The 14,614-nt window shown below is 51.0% G+C and overlaps 1 protein-coding gene across 1 annotated transcript; it reads right to left on the minus strand.

Annotated features, from left to right (window-relative positions):
• Positions 1-11,730: 11,730 nt before the first annotated feature.
• HES2 (hes family bHLH transcription factor 2) lies at positions 11,731-14,045 on the minus strand. The gene is made up of 4 exons (XM_063106653.1): positions 14,000-14,045; positions 13,823-13,918; positions 13,531-13,630; positions 11,731-13,433 (listed from the first exon to the last, which is right to left on the minus strand). The coding sequence occupies exons 1-4, from the start codon at positions 14,042-14,044 to the stop codon at positions 13,177-13,179; spliced, it is 498 nt and encodes a 165-aa protein (XP_062962723.1). The 5' UTR covers position 14,045; the 3' UTR covers positions 11,731-13,176.
• Between the last annotated feature and the right edge of the window lie 569 nt (positions 14,046-14,614).

The following is a 14,614-nucleotide window of genomic DNA, read 5'->3' on the forward strand; positions in this document are numbered from 1 at the left end:
GCATCTATAATTAACAATAATTTATTTTATGTTTTTAGATGGCTTGAAGAGAGGAGCTCAAATGCTCTCATTGCAAAGAAATGATAAATTTTTGTGATGAAAGATATGCTATTACCCTGATTTGATCATCACCCATTGTATAAAGGTATTGAAATATAATTCTGTACCCCATAAATGTGTACCTTTAATATGTGTCAATTAAAATTTTTTAAAATTGTCATTAATATTCCACTATGATTCTTTTAATGCCTGTGGCTTCTATAGTGTTTGCCCTTTCATCTGCAATATTGGTAACTTGTGACCTTTCACTTTTTTTAATTAGTCTTAGTTTATCAATTTTATCGATGATTTAAAGCAATCAGCTTTTTGTTTCAAGTATTTTGAAGTGTTTTTTATTTTCTAGATTTGTTTTTATCGTTCTTATTTCTTTCCTTTTACATATATTGGGTTTAATGGCTCATCTATTTCTAACCTCTTAAGGTAGAAGTTTGGAAAATTAATTTTAGGTGTTACTTTTTTTTTTTAAAGATGACTGGTGAGGGGATCTTAATCCTTGACTTGGTGTTGTCAGCACCACGCTCTCCCAAGTGAGCTAACCAGCCATCCCTATATAGGGATCCGAACCCATGACCTTGGTGTTATGAGCACCACACTCTCCCAAGTGAGCCACAGGCCAGCCCTAGGTGTTACTTTTTTAATATAGTTCGCCCTTGGTATCTGTGGGGAATTGATTCCAGGACCCCCTCAAACACCAAAATCTGCAGATGCTCAAGTCCTTTACGTAAAATAGCATAATAGCATAGTACATATAAACTACGCACATCCCCCAAATATTTTAATTATCTCTAGATTACTTATAGTACTTAATGCTATGTAAATAGTTGTTATAGTGCCATCTTGTAACAGCAAGGTCAATGGTTTAAAGATAAAGCAGCAGTTCCCAGTACCAGCCAGTTGCCAAAAAAAAAAAAAGGAAATAGTTGTTTCATTGTATTTTAAATTTTAAATTATTTTTTATTCTTGCATTGTTATTTTTTAAAATATTTTTGATCTGCAGTTGGTTGAATCCACAGATGCATAACCCACATATACATGAAGGGCTTACTGTATAATTCTTTAAAGCCACACCTTTACCTGCAAGCATTGCTTTAGCTATATTCAACACATTTTAATGTGTTGTATTTTTCATTTCCATTCAGTTCATTACATTTTCTAGTTTTCCTTGTGATTTCATCTTTGACTCATGAATTATTTATGTCTGGTTATTTCTCTCTTTTTTAGAATTTTTTTATTTTTATTTTATTTATTTATTTATTTTTATAAGGATGACCAGTAAGGGGATCTTAACCCTTGACTTGGTGTTGTCAGCACCACGCTCACCCATGGAGCTAACCGGCCATCCCTATATGGGATCCGAACCATGGCCTTGGTGTTATCAGCACTACATTCTCCCGTGTGAGCCATGGGCCAGCCCCCTCTTTTTTTTTTTTTTTTTTTAAGTAAGTCTGCTGTTTAATTTCTAAGTACCTGGGGATTTTTGGCTATCTTTCTGTTGCTGATTTTTAATTTAATTTTGTGTGGCCAATCAACATACTCTGTACAATTTCCACTCTTTTAAATTTATTGAAGCTTTTTTTATGGCCCAGTAGATGGCCTGCCCTGGTGACTGTTTAATGAGTACTCGAAAATGTGTATTCTGCTGATGTTGGGTGTAAAGTTCAAATAGGGGTCAGTTAGGTCAAGCTTGTTCATGTTGGTCAAGTATTCTATTCCTCTACTGACTTTCTGTCTACTTGTTCTACCAGTTACTCTGAGAGTTGAAACCCCCAGCTGTTAACTGTGGATTTCACTGCTTTTTCAGCTGTCAGTTTTCCTTCTCCTATCTTGAAGCCCTGTTACCAAGTGCATACACATTTAGAACTTTTTTGTCTTTTTGATAAAGTGACCCTTTTTCACTATGAAATGTCCCACTTTATCACTGATAATAAATCAAATTCTGAAATCTATTTTGTCTGATATTAATGTGGCTACTCCAGCTTTCTTTGGCTTGGTGTTAACATGGTATAACTTCTTCCATATTTTCACTTTAACCTGTCCCTACAGTTAAACTGCATTTCTTGCAGAACTGCCTATGGTAGCACTGTCTTACCTTCTCATACAGTATGATAATCTTTGCCTTTTAATCGCAGCATTTAGGCCATTTATACCTAATGAAATTATCGATATGCTCGGGTTTAAATATCATTTGCTATTTGTTTCCCTATCTGTTCCATGTGTCCTCTGTTCTTCTTTTCCTCTACTCTGCTCTCTCTTGGATTGTGTATTTTTATGACTGTATTGTCTCCACATTTTCGCTTCTTAGCTGTCCCTGTACTATGCCAGCAGTTCCCAGCATGTGCCCTGTGGGCCCCTGGAATTCCCTGAAACCCTTTCTAGGGGTCCACGAGATCAAAACTATTTCATAATTATACTAAAATGTTGTTTGCCTTTTTCATTCTCATTCTTTCATAAGTGTACAGTGGTTTTCCAGCAGCTTCATGACACATAACGATATTGTATAATGAAATGACTATATCTGGAAGATCAGCATAACTCAGTGAACCAATATTTTCCAGACGACCAATAATGCATGATGTTACCTAATCATGCATGGGATAGAAGATTCATCCAAAATGCAAGGTAGATTAATGGAGTTTAATGTAACAGAGCATAAAAAGCACATAGATATGGTTTCAGATTCTGCTGTCAATGTAAGTAACAGGCAGAGAGGGAGACTGTCTAACAGAAAATGATGTTTATTTGGGAATAGCCATTGCAATGGGAATACTTGCGCCATAATAAACTACGTGCATATTCAGCAAGATAAAGGAAGACAACGGTTTTTAAAGGAAAAATGAGGAGAATTACATAATTGCTTTGAGATAACTATCCTCGTCTCCAGGATCAATAACAAAGGTAGTGCCAGCCAATCGGGACAGGCAGTTGCTGGGCAGATGTCTTCACAGAAGTATGTTTTGCGTAAGGTTGCAATGGCTTTTGTGCAACTTGTGGTATTTGCAGAGTCTTTTGTGATGGTTCTCGTTATCAGATATTTGTGCATGAGAACCCTCCCTTCATGGGCCTCCACAGCTCTGTTTGTCAGGACTTTTTTTTTTTTTTTTTGTCTTTTTCGTGACCGGCACTCAGCCAGTGAGCGCACCAGCCATTCCTATATAGGATCCGAACCCGCAGCGGGAGCGTCGCTGAGCTCCCAGCGCCGCACTCTCACGAGTGCACCACGGGCTCGGCCCATGTCAGGACTTTTTTTAATGTGAGTTACCCCATTATGATTCTGATAACTTTCACACTGCATGGCAATTAACCTTTAAGAAACTAGCACTTGTTGAGTTTAAGTGCGACATCAGAGGAAAACATCTACAATTTTCTGAAAAGATTATTAAAATATTAAAATATTCTCCCCTTTTCTAGCTGTATATTTGTATGAGGCCAGATTTTCTTCATATGTGTGTTAACCAAAACAACATATCACAGCACACTGAGGGCAGAAGCAGATATGAGAATCCAGCTCTCTTCTATAAATCCCGACAGTAAAGAGTTTTGCAAAACCATAAAACAATGCCATTTTTCTCTCCAAATATTATTGTCTTATAAAATACAGTTATTTCTAAATTGAAAAAATGTTATTTATGCTAACATATAAGCATTGTTATTTTAATGAATTAATAAATATTTTTAAAATTTCTATTTTAATTGCTAATATAGCAAATATCAATAAAGATAGCCCACATAAAGTTGATTAAAAAATGTTTTCCAGGGCCGGCCTGTGGCTCATTCAGGACAGTGTGGTGCTGATAACACCAAGGCCACGGGTTCGGATCCCATATAGGGATGGCTGGTTTGCTCACTGGGTGAGCGTGGTGCTGACAACACCAAGTCAAGGGTTAAGATCCCCTTACGGGTCATCTTTTTAAAAAAAAAAATGTTTTCCAGCAGTGATTAACTGAGATAGTATACCTATTATAATGTATTAGTTTCCTGTGGCTGTCATAACAAATTACTGCAAACTTTATGGCTTAAAATAATAGAAATTTAATCTCTCACACCTTGATATCAAGTGGAGGCCATAAATCTGAAGTCAAGGTGCCAGCAGATCCTCCACTCTGAAGACTCTAGTGGAGGATCTGTGCCTGCCTCTTCCAGCTTCTGGTGGCCTCAGGCATTCCTTGGTTTATACATGCATCAGTCCAATCTCTGCCTCCATCTTCACGTGGCCTTCATCTCTCTGTGTCTCTCTGTGTTCTCTCTCTTCTTATAAGGACACCAGACATTGGATTTAGGGCCTACACTAAACCAATATGACCTCGTCTTCATTTAATTACATCTGTAAAGACCCTATTTCCAAGTAAAATCACATTCTGAGGTTCCAGGTGTATGTGAATTTTAGGGGGACACTGTTCAACCCAGTGCACCTGGTATACTCATGGAAAGGAATGCCCTAAACAGTGTGATACATCGGGAAGTAAAGAGAAATGGCGGAATAGAAACTGGATGGCATGTGGAACTGACCTCATTGCTGCAGGACAACATGTGCCCCTCAGGATCTGCCCACCTCCCCTCCAGGCCACTAGACCAATAACTGGAGCTAAGGCTCGACAGAGCCCAGGTGGGGCAGGCTGGGGCTGGCAACACAGGACAGGGACCACGCCCCAAAGGAGCCCAGGTTCTCAAGAGTATGTGTGCGACTGGATTCAGAGGGTGCAGAGTAGAAGAGGGTAGGAAATAGAGGTGGGTAAGAGAGAGTGTATTGCTTTGGGAATGCTGTCCAGGATACTGGGTTTATCACCCTGGCATGGAGATGGTGGCAGCCTGCTGCTTGGTGGCTCTGCACAGCACGGATGAGGTTGATGGTCCACATGGCACAGGGCCGACTGTGGGAGAGGTTTTGGCTTTTTAAGAGAAGTGAGCCTTTGTTTCCCTGTTTCACAAATGAAGCTGGCTGATTTGGTTGCTAGTGGTGATTAGTCGGAGACCAAATCCCATATCCTCAACCAACTCCTCCGACTCTTCCTCGACTTCAGCCTTGGCTGGGGCTGCGGCAGCAGCAGGAGCAGCAGTGGGGCTGTGGCCACGGGGGCAGAAGGGTCCACCTTGACATTTTCAGGGGGCGGGAAGGTGGAATCACTCTCCACAGACAGAGCCAGGGCCCGCTTGTACCCACTGATGATGGCATGCTTGGGTAACCAATCTGCAGACATACGTGAGCGCCATTGCGGGCACTCTCCAGGAAGCAAGAATGCGGTGTCCTCTGTGATATGCAGCACTTGGGGTTGTAGACGCTGCCGTGTGAACACCCGCTGGGTGATGAGCTCAGAGGAGGAAGACATTCAGCAGTGTGGCTTTGTGGCCCCACTTTGTGTGCACCAAGGAGGACCTCACTGACAGCAGGGACAAACTGCTGGCCAATAAGGTGCCAGCTGCCACCCGTGCTGGTGCCATGGCCCCGTGTGAAGTCATTGTGCCAGCCCAGAACACGGGTCTGGAGCCTGAAGAGACCTCTTTCTTCTTGGCTTTAGACATGACCACCCAAACCTCTAGGGGCACCTCTGAAATCCGGAGTGACATGCAGCTGATTAAGACAGCAGGCAAAGCCCACGCTCCCTTGGGGCCTCGCACGTCATGGTGTTCTCACCCCTCAGTACCACAGCCCTTCCTTGGAGGGAAATACGGATCCTCTGCACCTGCTTGGAGGCCCCGCACCTGCTCTCTGCTCGGAGCCCCAATTATCTGCTCCCACAATAAACCATTTTGGATCATCATCCAAAGGCTGGAAGTAGCTGGACCTCCAGCTTGCCCTGTCTTCCCTGGGCATCACAGCGGTGCATCAATGAAGACCTTGCAACCCGCAGTAAATGTATACAGTCATGATCCCACTGGCCTTCCCCAAAGGAAACTGGGGCATTTATTTGGAAAACTGAACTATAGGGAGGGTAGAATATGCAAACATTTCGAGGGCCATTGGACATAGGGTCCAAGCTCACACTGATCCTCGGAAATCCAAAGTGTCATCATGCCCTCTGAGAGGGGGGACTTGGTGGAGGCCAGGTAATACAAGGAGTCCTGACCCTGTGTGGCTGTCAGTGGGTCCACTGGGTGTGTGGACACTAGTCATTTCTTTGGTATCCAAAAGTAATTGAAGATAGAGACTTGATGTTTGGCACAGCCCCCATATTAATTCTTTGGCCTATGGGAAGATCTCTTATAGTAGGGCAGCTCAAACATAAACTCTAAACTGCCCCCTCAAGACAATAAATCAAAACAATCTAGATTCCCAGACGATGGCAAAAATTAATGCCACTCTTAAAGGACCTAAAGGAAACATCATATTTTCATTTAATTGACCAGTCTAGATGCTACAAAAATCAGATAGATCCTAGAGGACTATAGCAAACTCAATCAAGTAGTAACATTTGCAGATATGTTGTTTTTTTGTTTCTTTGGTTTGGGGTGATAAAATACACATAATATAAAACTTACCATTTTGGAGGGAGAATCAAGATGGTGGAATAGATGGTTCCCAAAGTCACTCTCTCCCACAATCGACAAATTTACAACTATTAAAAAGAAAAGACTGCCAAGCTGGGGCTGCTAGAGCTTAGGAGAAAAGGAGGAGAGACCTATGGAGTGCACGAAGGCAGGAGAAGCCACGATGAGAGAAAGAAAAAAACTGCTCGGACTGTTTCAAGCCTGGGTTTCAAGCCTCGGCCACTTCCAGGCTGGAGCTGCTGAGCTCACGGAGCAAGAGCTGGCAAAAGCCACAGCTGTGCCCTTCAGATGAAGTTGCATGGAGGCTGCAGGGGAGAAGTGGGCCTTGGTGGCCCCCAGGAGCAAGGGGCCACAGGCAACTGAAAAAAGGAGCCACTCAGAGGCCACTGAGTCATTGCAAGGGCCTGTTGCATGGTCTGTCCCATGGAAGACAGACCATGGAGTGTGGGCAGTGGAGAAGATGGGTCACCAGGGGAACACTGGGGCACAGCATGGACAGCTGATCTGCCCCCCAATCAGCTCAGGACCACTCAGTGGAGACTGGTCAGGAATACAGAACTGCAGCGGGTACAGTTTGCTGGAAAGACTCAGGCCCAGGCCAGAGTTTCACACAACCCAGGTGTACTGGATCTCATGAGAACTGGAAGTACATATAAAGTCAACCATTAAAACCTGAGCTGGGCCAGCCCGTGGCTAACTCGGGAGAGTGCGGTGCTGATAACACCAAGGTCATGGGTTCAGATCCCATATAGGGATGGCCAGTTAGCTCACTGGGTGAGCGTGGTGCTGACAACACCAAGTCAAGGGTTAAGATCCCCTTACTGGTCATCTTTTATTAACAACAGCAACAACAAAAAAAACCTGAGCTGCACAAAAAGCCTTCCCCAGGGAATCAGCAGCAAAGCAGCAATTTAGCTCAACCACAGGGCTCAAGTGCTGGCCCCCACAGGAAGTTCCCCTGTTTTAGAAGTCAGCAAAGAATAATAAATTAGTTCCACTGCAGAGTTTAAGGGGTGGGAACAGCAAATAATCCAACACAGAACTGAAAGAAAGAACAAAATACCACAGATGACAGACAATGTTCTGATATTAACCAGTAAAGGTCTAACACCACCAAAGAACACCTATAAAACCTAAAAGATCTGGAAGCCCCCCCCAGGATCCCAAGCAGGGGTGAGAGGAGCCTGAGGGCCTCAGCCACACCTCCCTGACATCTTCATCCAGCCCTGCCATAAATGAGCTACTTCCAGAAGCCCCAGGCTCCTGAGCCAGCGTGGGGGGGTCTGAGGACCTCAGCCACACCCCCTGACATCTGCATCCAGCCTGCAAGGACCCACCCACTGCCAGAAGCCCCCAGGGTTCCTGAACCTGGGTGGGGGAGGACCATGGGCCTCAGCCATGCCCCTGCACTGCAACCAGGCCAGCGAAGGAGCCAGCCATGGGCTATCCCTGCCCCCAACTCCCACCTCCCACCTCCCCCTCCCCTCACCCCTCCCCCTCCCACTGCTCCAAAACATCTTAGAATGTAAAACAATAATAACAAATTTTTTGAAAAGTTGACCATCTTGACCATTTTTAAGTGTACAGTTCAGTGCCCTTAAGCACATTCACATTGTTGCACAGCCACCACCACAACCATCCACCATTCTCAGATGTGGTATCTTTGCCAGAGCAGATTTACCTGGCCTCAGGTGTGAGGTCTGCGGCCATTGACTCAAACACAGGAAAACAAATCCTGGAGGTGAGCCCGGAGATCTGAATTTCATGAGCTTCCCAGATAAGTGTGAGGGACGAGAAAAAACAAAACGTTACCATGCATGACGTAAATGTTTGCATAAATATATTGGTTACAGCCAGTGAGTATGAAATGAATGCGTTGATCTCGTTATTGTCATTTGAGCAGATCCAGAGTCAGTTTTGGGCAGAGGTGGATTGAGTCTGAACCTGCAGGGGCTTAAGCTTGGGGCAGCTCACGGACATGGGTGTAGAGTAGTAGAATGTCCTAAGAGCAGGGCTGGCCCGTGGCTCACTCAGGAGAGTGCGGTGCTGACAACACCAAGGCCGCGGATTCGGATCCCTAAGTAGGGATGGCCGGTTAGCTCACCTGGGAGAGCGTGGTGCTGACAACACCAAGGCCGCGGGTTCGGATCCCTATGTAGGGATGGCCGGTTTGCTCACCTGGGAGAGTGTGGTGCTGACAACACCAAGGCCGCGGGTTCGGATCCCTAAGTAGGGATGGCCGGTTAGCTCACCTGGGAGAGCGTGGTGCTGACAACACCAAGGCCGCGGGTTCGGATCCCTAAGTAGGGATGGCCGGTTCGCTCACCTGGGAGAGCCTGGTGCTGACAACACCAAGGCCGCGGGTTCGGATCCCTAAGTAGGGATGGCCGGTTCGCTCACCTGGGAGAGTGTGGTGCTGACAACACCAAGGCCGCGGGTTCGGATCCCTAAGTAGGGATGGCTGGTTCGCTCACCTGGGAGAGTGTGGTGCTGACAACACCAAGGCCGCGGGTTCGGATCCCTAAGTAGGGATGGCCGGTTCGCTCACCTGGGAGAGCGTGGTGCTGATAACACCAAGTCAAGGGTTCAGATCCCTATAGAGGGATGGCCGGTTAGCTCACCTGGGAGAGCGTGGTGCTGACAACACCAAGTCAAGGGTTCAGATCCCTATAGAGGGATGGCCGGTTAGCTCACCTGGGAGAGCGTGGTGCTGACAACACCAAGTCAAGGGTTAAATCCCCTTACCAGTCATCTTAAAAAAAAAAAAATGTTCTAAGAGTGGAAGGGAGGCTAGGTGTGTCACCAGGAAGCATTTCTAGGGAAGGGTGTCTGGTAAATTGCTTAAAGAGAAACCAAACAGACAGGAAATAAATCTCCAAGCACCACTACTTTGATATGACTTATTTTTAAATTCTGAATAAATATTCATTTACATATTTAGAAGTCTATATTTATAATTTTATATTAGTTTTCTTGCAAAGGGCCTCAATATTTAGTCCCCACAAGACCTGGATCTGCCTCAGATTTTTGAGGTCTGGAATGGTTCTTTGCTCTTTAAGATCACTTGTCCTTTCCTCCTTGAGGTTTATTAAAAGTCCTAATATACTGAACACCGAGATGGGTGGCTGTTGGGCCTGCCCCCGTAACGAAACCAGCTGTGGGCTGGTATTCAGCTTGGGATCTTCCTCCTCCCCCCACCTCTCCCCAAGGCTGGGAGCCCCTCATTCATGGGCCAGGACTTGGGACCAACCATCCAGCTCCCTGCTGTCCCCCAGTGGGCATCGAGTGACAAGACACCACACGTGTGTGGGGCGTGTTCCCTTGTCCCTTTCTCACGCTCCTGAACCATTGTTTAAGTTTTATTAGAGCTGCGTTAAGTGCCTGGGGCTTTGCCAGGGCCTCTGAAAACCCCGAGTGAAACTAGTTACTCACTGGGAAGCCTCGGTGGGTGGCTGCCTTCTTCCCCACGTCGCATGCCCGGGCAGCTCTCTGAAGGGTAGCCACAGCCACATGGATGTGCGGGGACACACACACACAGAGGCACTCACACACAGCCCTCCAGAGACAGCCACACTCGTAGGGGGCCCAGACAAGACATAAAACCAGGGAAAATTGGCTGGGTTAGTTTTTCTCCAGAACAGCTTCAGCAACCTGAAGTGTTTTTTTGTTTTTGTGTTTTTTTAAAAGGAAATATGGCCTTGATGTTATGGGTGTGTGCCTGGCACCCCTCAACCCACCCTGCTTGAGACCTTTTCAGCTCTGCCAATCTAGCCATGGCTGGAGACTGCTGTAGCAGGTGCTGCAAATGATGCGAGGAGACCCCTGTATCCCGCCACCATCTACAGAGTGGAGACCCCAAGGCACAGGGGGAGGCTTAGGGGACTTCGGGCCGCAGGTTCTTCCAGGCATTCCCCGCCGGCTATGTGCATTCTGCTCCTGCACCAGATGAACAGAGGGAGACTCACCTGCAGGAGTCTGGGATTCACAGGTAAGGCAGAGCAATCTGTAAATGTTTATGAGGGCGGTCCTCTCTGGCAACCCACTCTTTATCCTCACTCTCAGGGGAAGGAGATCTGACCTCTCCTAACTACCTGGTACCAGAGGAACAGGTAGGGGCCCGTCCCAAGGCTGAGTCTCCTCGGAAGTCTGTTTCAACAGCGAGGATTCCCAGACAGCTCAGTGACCCCACTATCCGTGGGTCATCAAATCATTTCTCCCGCTGGTTTTGAGAGACAGAGAGACACCCGGGCCTTTTCTCCATCTGGGGTAATAATCAGACAGGGAGTCAAATTCAGTCATGGAACCATCTCGAAACAGGCACCCCAAGAGCTGGCCATTGGGCAAGATGCAGGGCTTGTTAAAGGTCATATAATGCCTCTGTAATTGAAACAGCCTCCCTCCCACACGGAAAAACCCACTGCCCTGCGTTCACCTTAGGCCATCAGACAGGGCCCTGGGAACACTTGGGGAGCCGCCAGGAAGTGCCTGCAGCTGCCTTGTGGGGGAGGAGGTTGGCGCCCCTGTTTCGCAAGCCCAGTTTGGAGCACCAGCCGAGACCTTCTGGGCAGCTCTTGCACGTCCCTGCTGAGAAACTCTGGCTTCTCGCCTCGGGCCCAGATCCTCACCAGCCTGGGCATGCCCCAGCTCTCTGCCAGCGCCCGGCAGGACTTCTGACTCACGGCCGGCCCTGTGAGTCACTGTCCTATCCACACACACCCATCCCCAACTGCTCACATTGTAGCTTGACTGGGGCCAGGTCAGTGCAAGTCACAGAACTGGGGATGAAGGTGGGCATTCAGAAGCAAGAAGTGGCACATGTGGCTAAAAAGGTGAGGGGCATCTGGTCGATCAGTCCTCACAGAGTTCAAACCTGTGTCAAGTGTTCTTATTTGTGAGGAAAGGCAGCCTGCCCTGTGTGCCTGATGCGGAGCCCTAGCCCCAAGGAGGAACCTGGAACTCACGGGTGGGGGTCGTTACCTGCCCCTTGTTCTCTGCTTGCTGCTCACAGCTAGGAAAGCCGTCACTGGCCCGTGCATTCTGAGGACCAGGTGAAAGTAGGAGGAAACTGCCCTCCCTCCTCTCCACACCCTCCCCAACATTTGTCCTTCCAGGAGCACAGGCCCTTGTGGAGTAAATATTCAAAAGTGATCCCAGGTGCTACAGTGGGGACCAATCATACCACCCGTTCATTGGTCCACCTGTTTATTGAGCATGCACTGCGCGCCCAGTGCCTCGGGGACATAGAGGCACATTCAGCCCCGTCCCTGCCCTCCAGGAGCTCACAGTCTAGCCAGCTGTGCCCAGAGGGGTGGGAAGACAGCACAGCCTTGTGGGGGAGGGGCTCACCCTGTTGTCTTAACATTGACTTTTTCAATAACGCCCACAGCTTCCCCACATCCTGCCGCCCAAACCAGTGCCTAGGTCATCACGGGTTTGTGTGGCATAGTCTGATTTAGTGACTGTCCCCTTCCCCATCAGCTCTGTCTTCTTGCTCCTAATGCCCTAGTCCCTACCACAAGCTGTTGGTCTGGGGACTGGGGGAGAACTCCCAGCAAATGCTCAGGAATCCCCATGAAATGACGGGAATTTGCTGACAATGGGCCACAAGAGCTCCGCCTTCTCGGGCACCCTCTACTGCGATCTGCAGGCCCCTCTTTGAGCCTCCACAGGCCCTCCCAGCTTCCATGGAGAAAAAAGACAAATTGCTTCCAGTAACCAGTCCCCATGAGCAGCAGGGAGTAGTCTGCAGGAGACACCGAGGAAGGGGGTTCCATGTTCTTCAACCTGCTGCCATCCCTTGAATTTCTGCTGTTCTGTGGCATGGGCCTCACTTGCTTTGCATTGGCACTGTCTCTGTGCCGGGCTCAGAACCTCCAAAACCACAGGCTTCCTTGAGGCCACAGGGCTGCCTCATTCTTGTCCCATCCACTCCTCCCCAAGACCACCCAGCCTAGTGTGTGGTATACAGGTGATGTAAAGACCACGTGATGAAGCCCCCACTCCCAGCGGCACCCAGCCCCAATAATTAGAGGCTTTGGGTAGGACATCCTAGGAGTGGAGGCTACATCTCCGCAGCCCTGCATGTCCCTTTGCTCGGCTTTGTGCCATGCAGAGCCTAGGAAGTAACCAAAGCCCCTCAGGCCATTGCTGCTGTGTATCCAGAGGTTCCCAAGCTGGGCAGGAGGAAGGCCCAAGCAGGGCTTGGAGGGCAGTGCCAGTCAGAGCAGATGGCTGCATGTGGCGCAGGTGAGCTCCTGGCCGAGGCCTTGGTCTGGTGCCGGCACTGGGGCAGGTGTGTGGGCTGCCCAGGCAGCTTGTGGCTGGCACAGTTCCAGAGCCACCTCCACCAACTGGAGTGCAGGGCTCCTTCCCCGCCCTGCAGCCACTTGCCCCTTCTCTGGCTCAGACATCCCCAAGTTGGAAGTGAGGCAGGGACACTCCCCTTATTTTGTGGAGCTGAGCCCAGTGGCCTTCACTCTGCTACGCCAGTCACAAACATTGGGGTTCTGGCCTGGGTGTGGGTGCTGGGCTGATCCCTCCTGGAGGCAAGGGCAGTCGCAGCCAAGAGCTTCCTCAGCCTGCCCAGTGCTCCGGATCCCTCCCAGTCAGCAGGGTCCGTGGCCCCGCCAGGGGCTACCACGGCCGCCAGAGGCCAGGGCCACGGGGAGAAGCAGGCGGCGAGGGCGCGGGCGCGGGTGGCCGGGCCGGTGAGGGCGGGCCACCGGAGTCCCCAGCGTGCCCGCCGTCGGGGGTGGCGCCGGCCGCTCTCCGCCGCAGGTGCTCCAGCAGGCGCGAGCTCACGGCGGGTTCCAGGACGCGGCAGGCGGGCAGCACGCGGGCCAGGCGCGCCAGGCAGGCGCGGTAGCCCTCGCGGTAGCTGTCGGAGAGCGCTGCGGGCGGGCGGACAGCGGCGTGAGGCGCGGGGCGGGGGACCGGGTGCCGGGCGCGGGGCGCGGGGCGCGGGGCAGGGCGGGCAGGGCCACTCACTCGGCGGTGCTGCGGGGCAGGAGGACACAGGTAGCTCCTGCAGGAAGCGCACGGTCATTTCCAGGATGTCCGCCTTCTCCAGCTTCGAGTAGCGGGAGCTCTGCGCCCGGCCAGAGGGAGAGGGACAGACCGACAAACAAGACAGGTCTGCGGCTGGCCGCCGTGAGCACCGCGCTCTAGCCGCGAGCTGGGTGCCGCAGGGCAGCGCCGTGGTGCACACCGACCCTCCCTCGGCGCAGCCGCTGTCCCCCCGCCCCGGGCACGAAGCCGGGACCGAGCGCCAGGCACTCACCTCCCTGCCCAGCAGCGGCAGGATGAGCCCCTTCAGCTGGCTCAGGCTCTCGTTGATGCGCGCGCGCCGGCGCTTCTCCAGCAGCGGCTTCAGGCTCTGCGGGCGGGCGCGGGGGCTGCGGTTAGGCGGCTCGGGGTCCCGGCCCCCGGCCCGGCCCGGTCCCCGCGAGGCTCCCACCTTGCGCAGCTCCGCCGCGTCCCCCGCCCTGCGTGGCAGCCCCATGCTCTCCCCACCCGCGCGCGGTGGGAGACCTGGGCCCGCAGGGAGGTGCCAGCGCCCCAGCCGGCGCCAGAGTAGCGCGCGCCGCGCCCGCCGCGCGGCCTTAAGGAGGCGGCGTCGCCCGCCCCGCCCCGCCCCGCCCCGCGGCGTCCGGCTGCCCGCCGGTCCCACCTCCCGCCTTTGTTCCTGCGCAGGGTGGGGCCGGAGAGCGGACGGCGGCGCCCCGGGGGATCGCGCTCCCGGCCTTTGCGTCCCATCTGCGGCGGGGTCGCGGGCCCCGGGCGCTCCCTGAGCACCTGCGGGGGGTGGGATGCGCGCCGTCGGAGGCCCGAGCCGCTGTCACCCCGCAGGCACGAGGGGCCGGTGCGGCCAGGCCTCCCCTGGCTCCGGCGGGTCCCTCCTCTCCAGCGCCGCCCTCCACTCTGCGCTCGTCCGGGCTCAGCGTCTTCTCTGAGCCCCACCCAGCGGCTGCAGGACGGCCCAGGCCCGGGCCTCGGGAGCCCCCTCGAGGGCTGCGAGGGGAAGGGACTCGCACCACCAGCTGCTCTGTGGACCGAGGGGGAAACTGAGGCC

Source organism: Cynocephalus volans, chromosome 8 (assembly GCF_027409185.1).
Source record: "Cynocephalus volans isolate mCynVol1 chromosome 8, mCynVol1.pri, whole genome shotgun sequence".
NCBI lineage: Eukaryota > Metazoa > Chordata > Mammalia > Dermoptera > Cynocephalidae > Cynocephalus > Cynocephalus volans.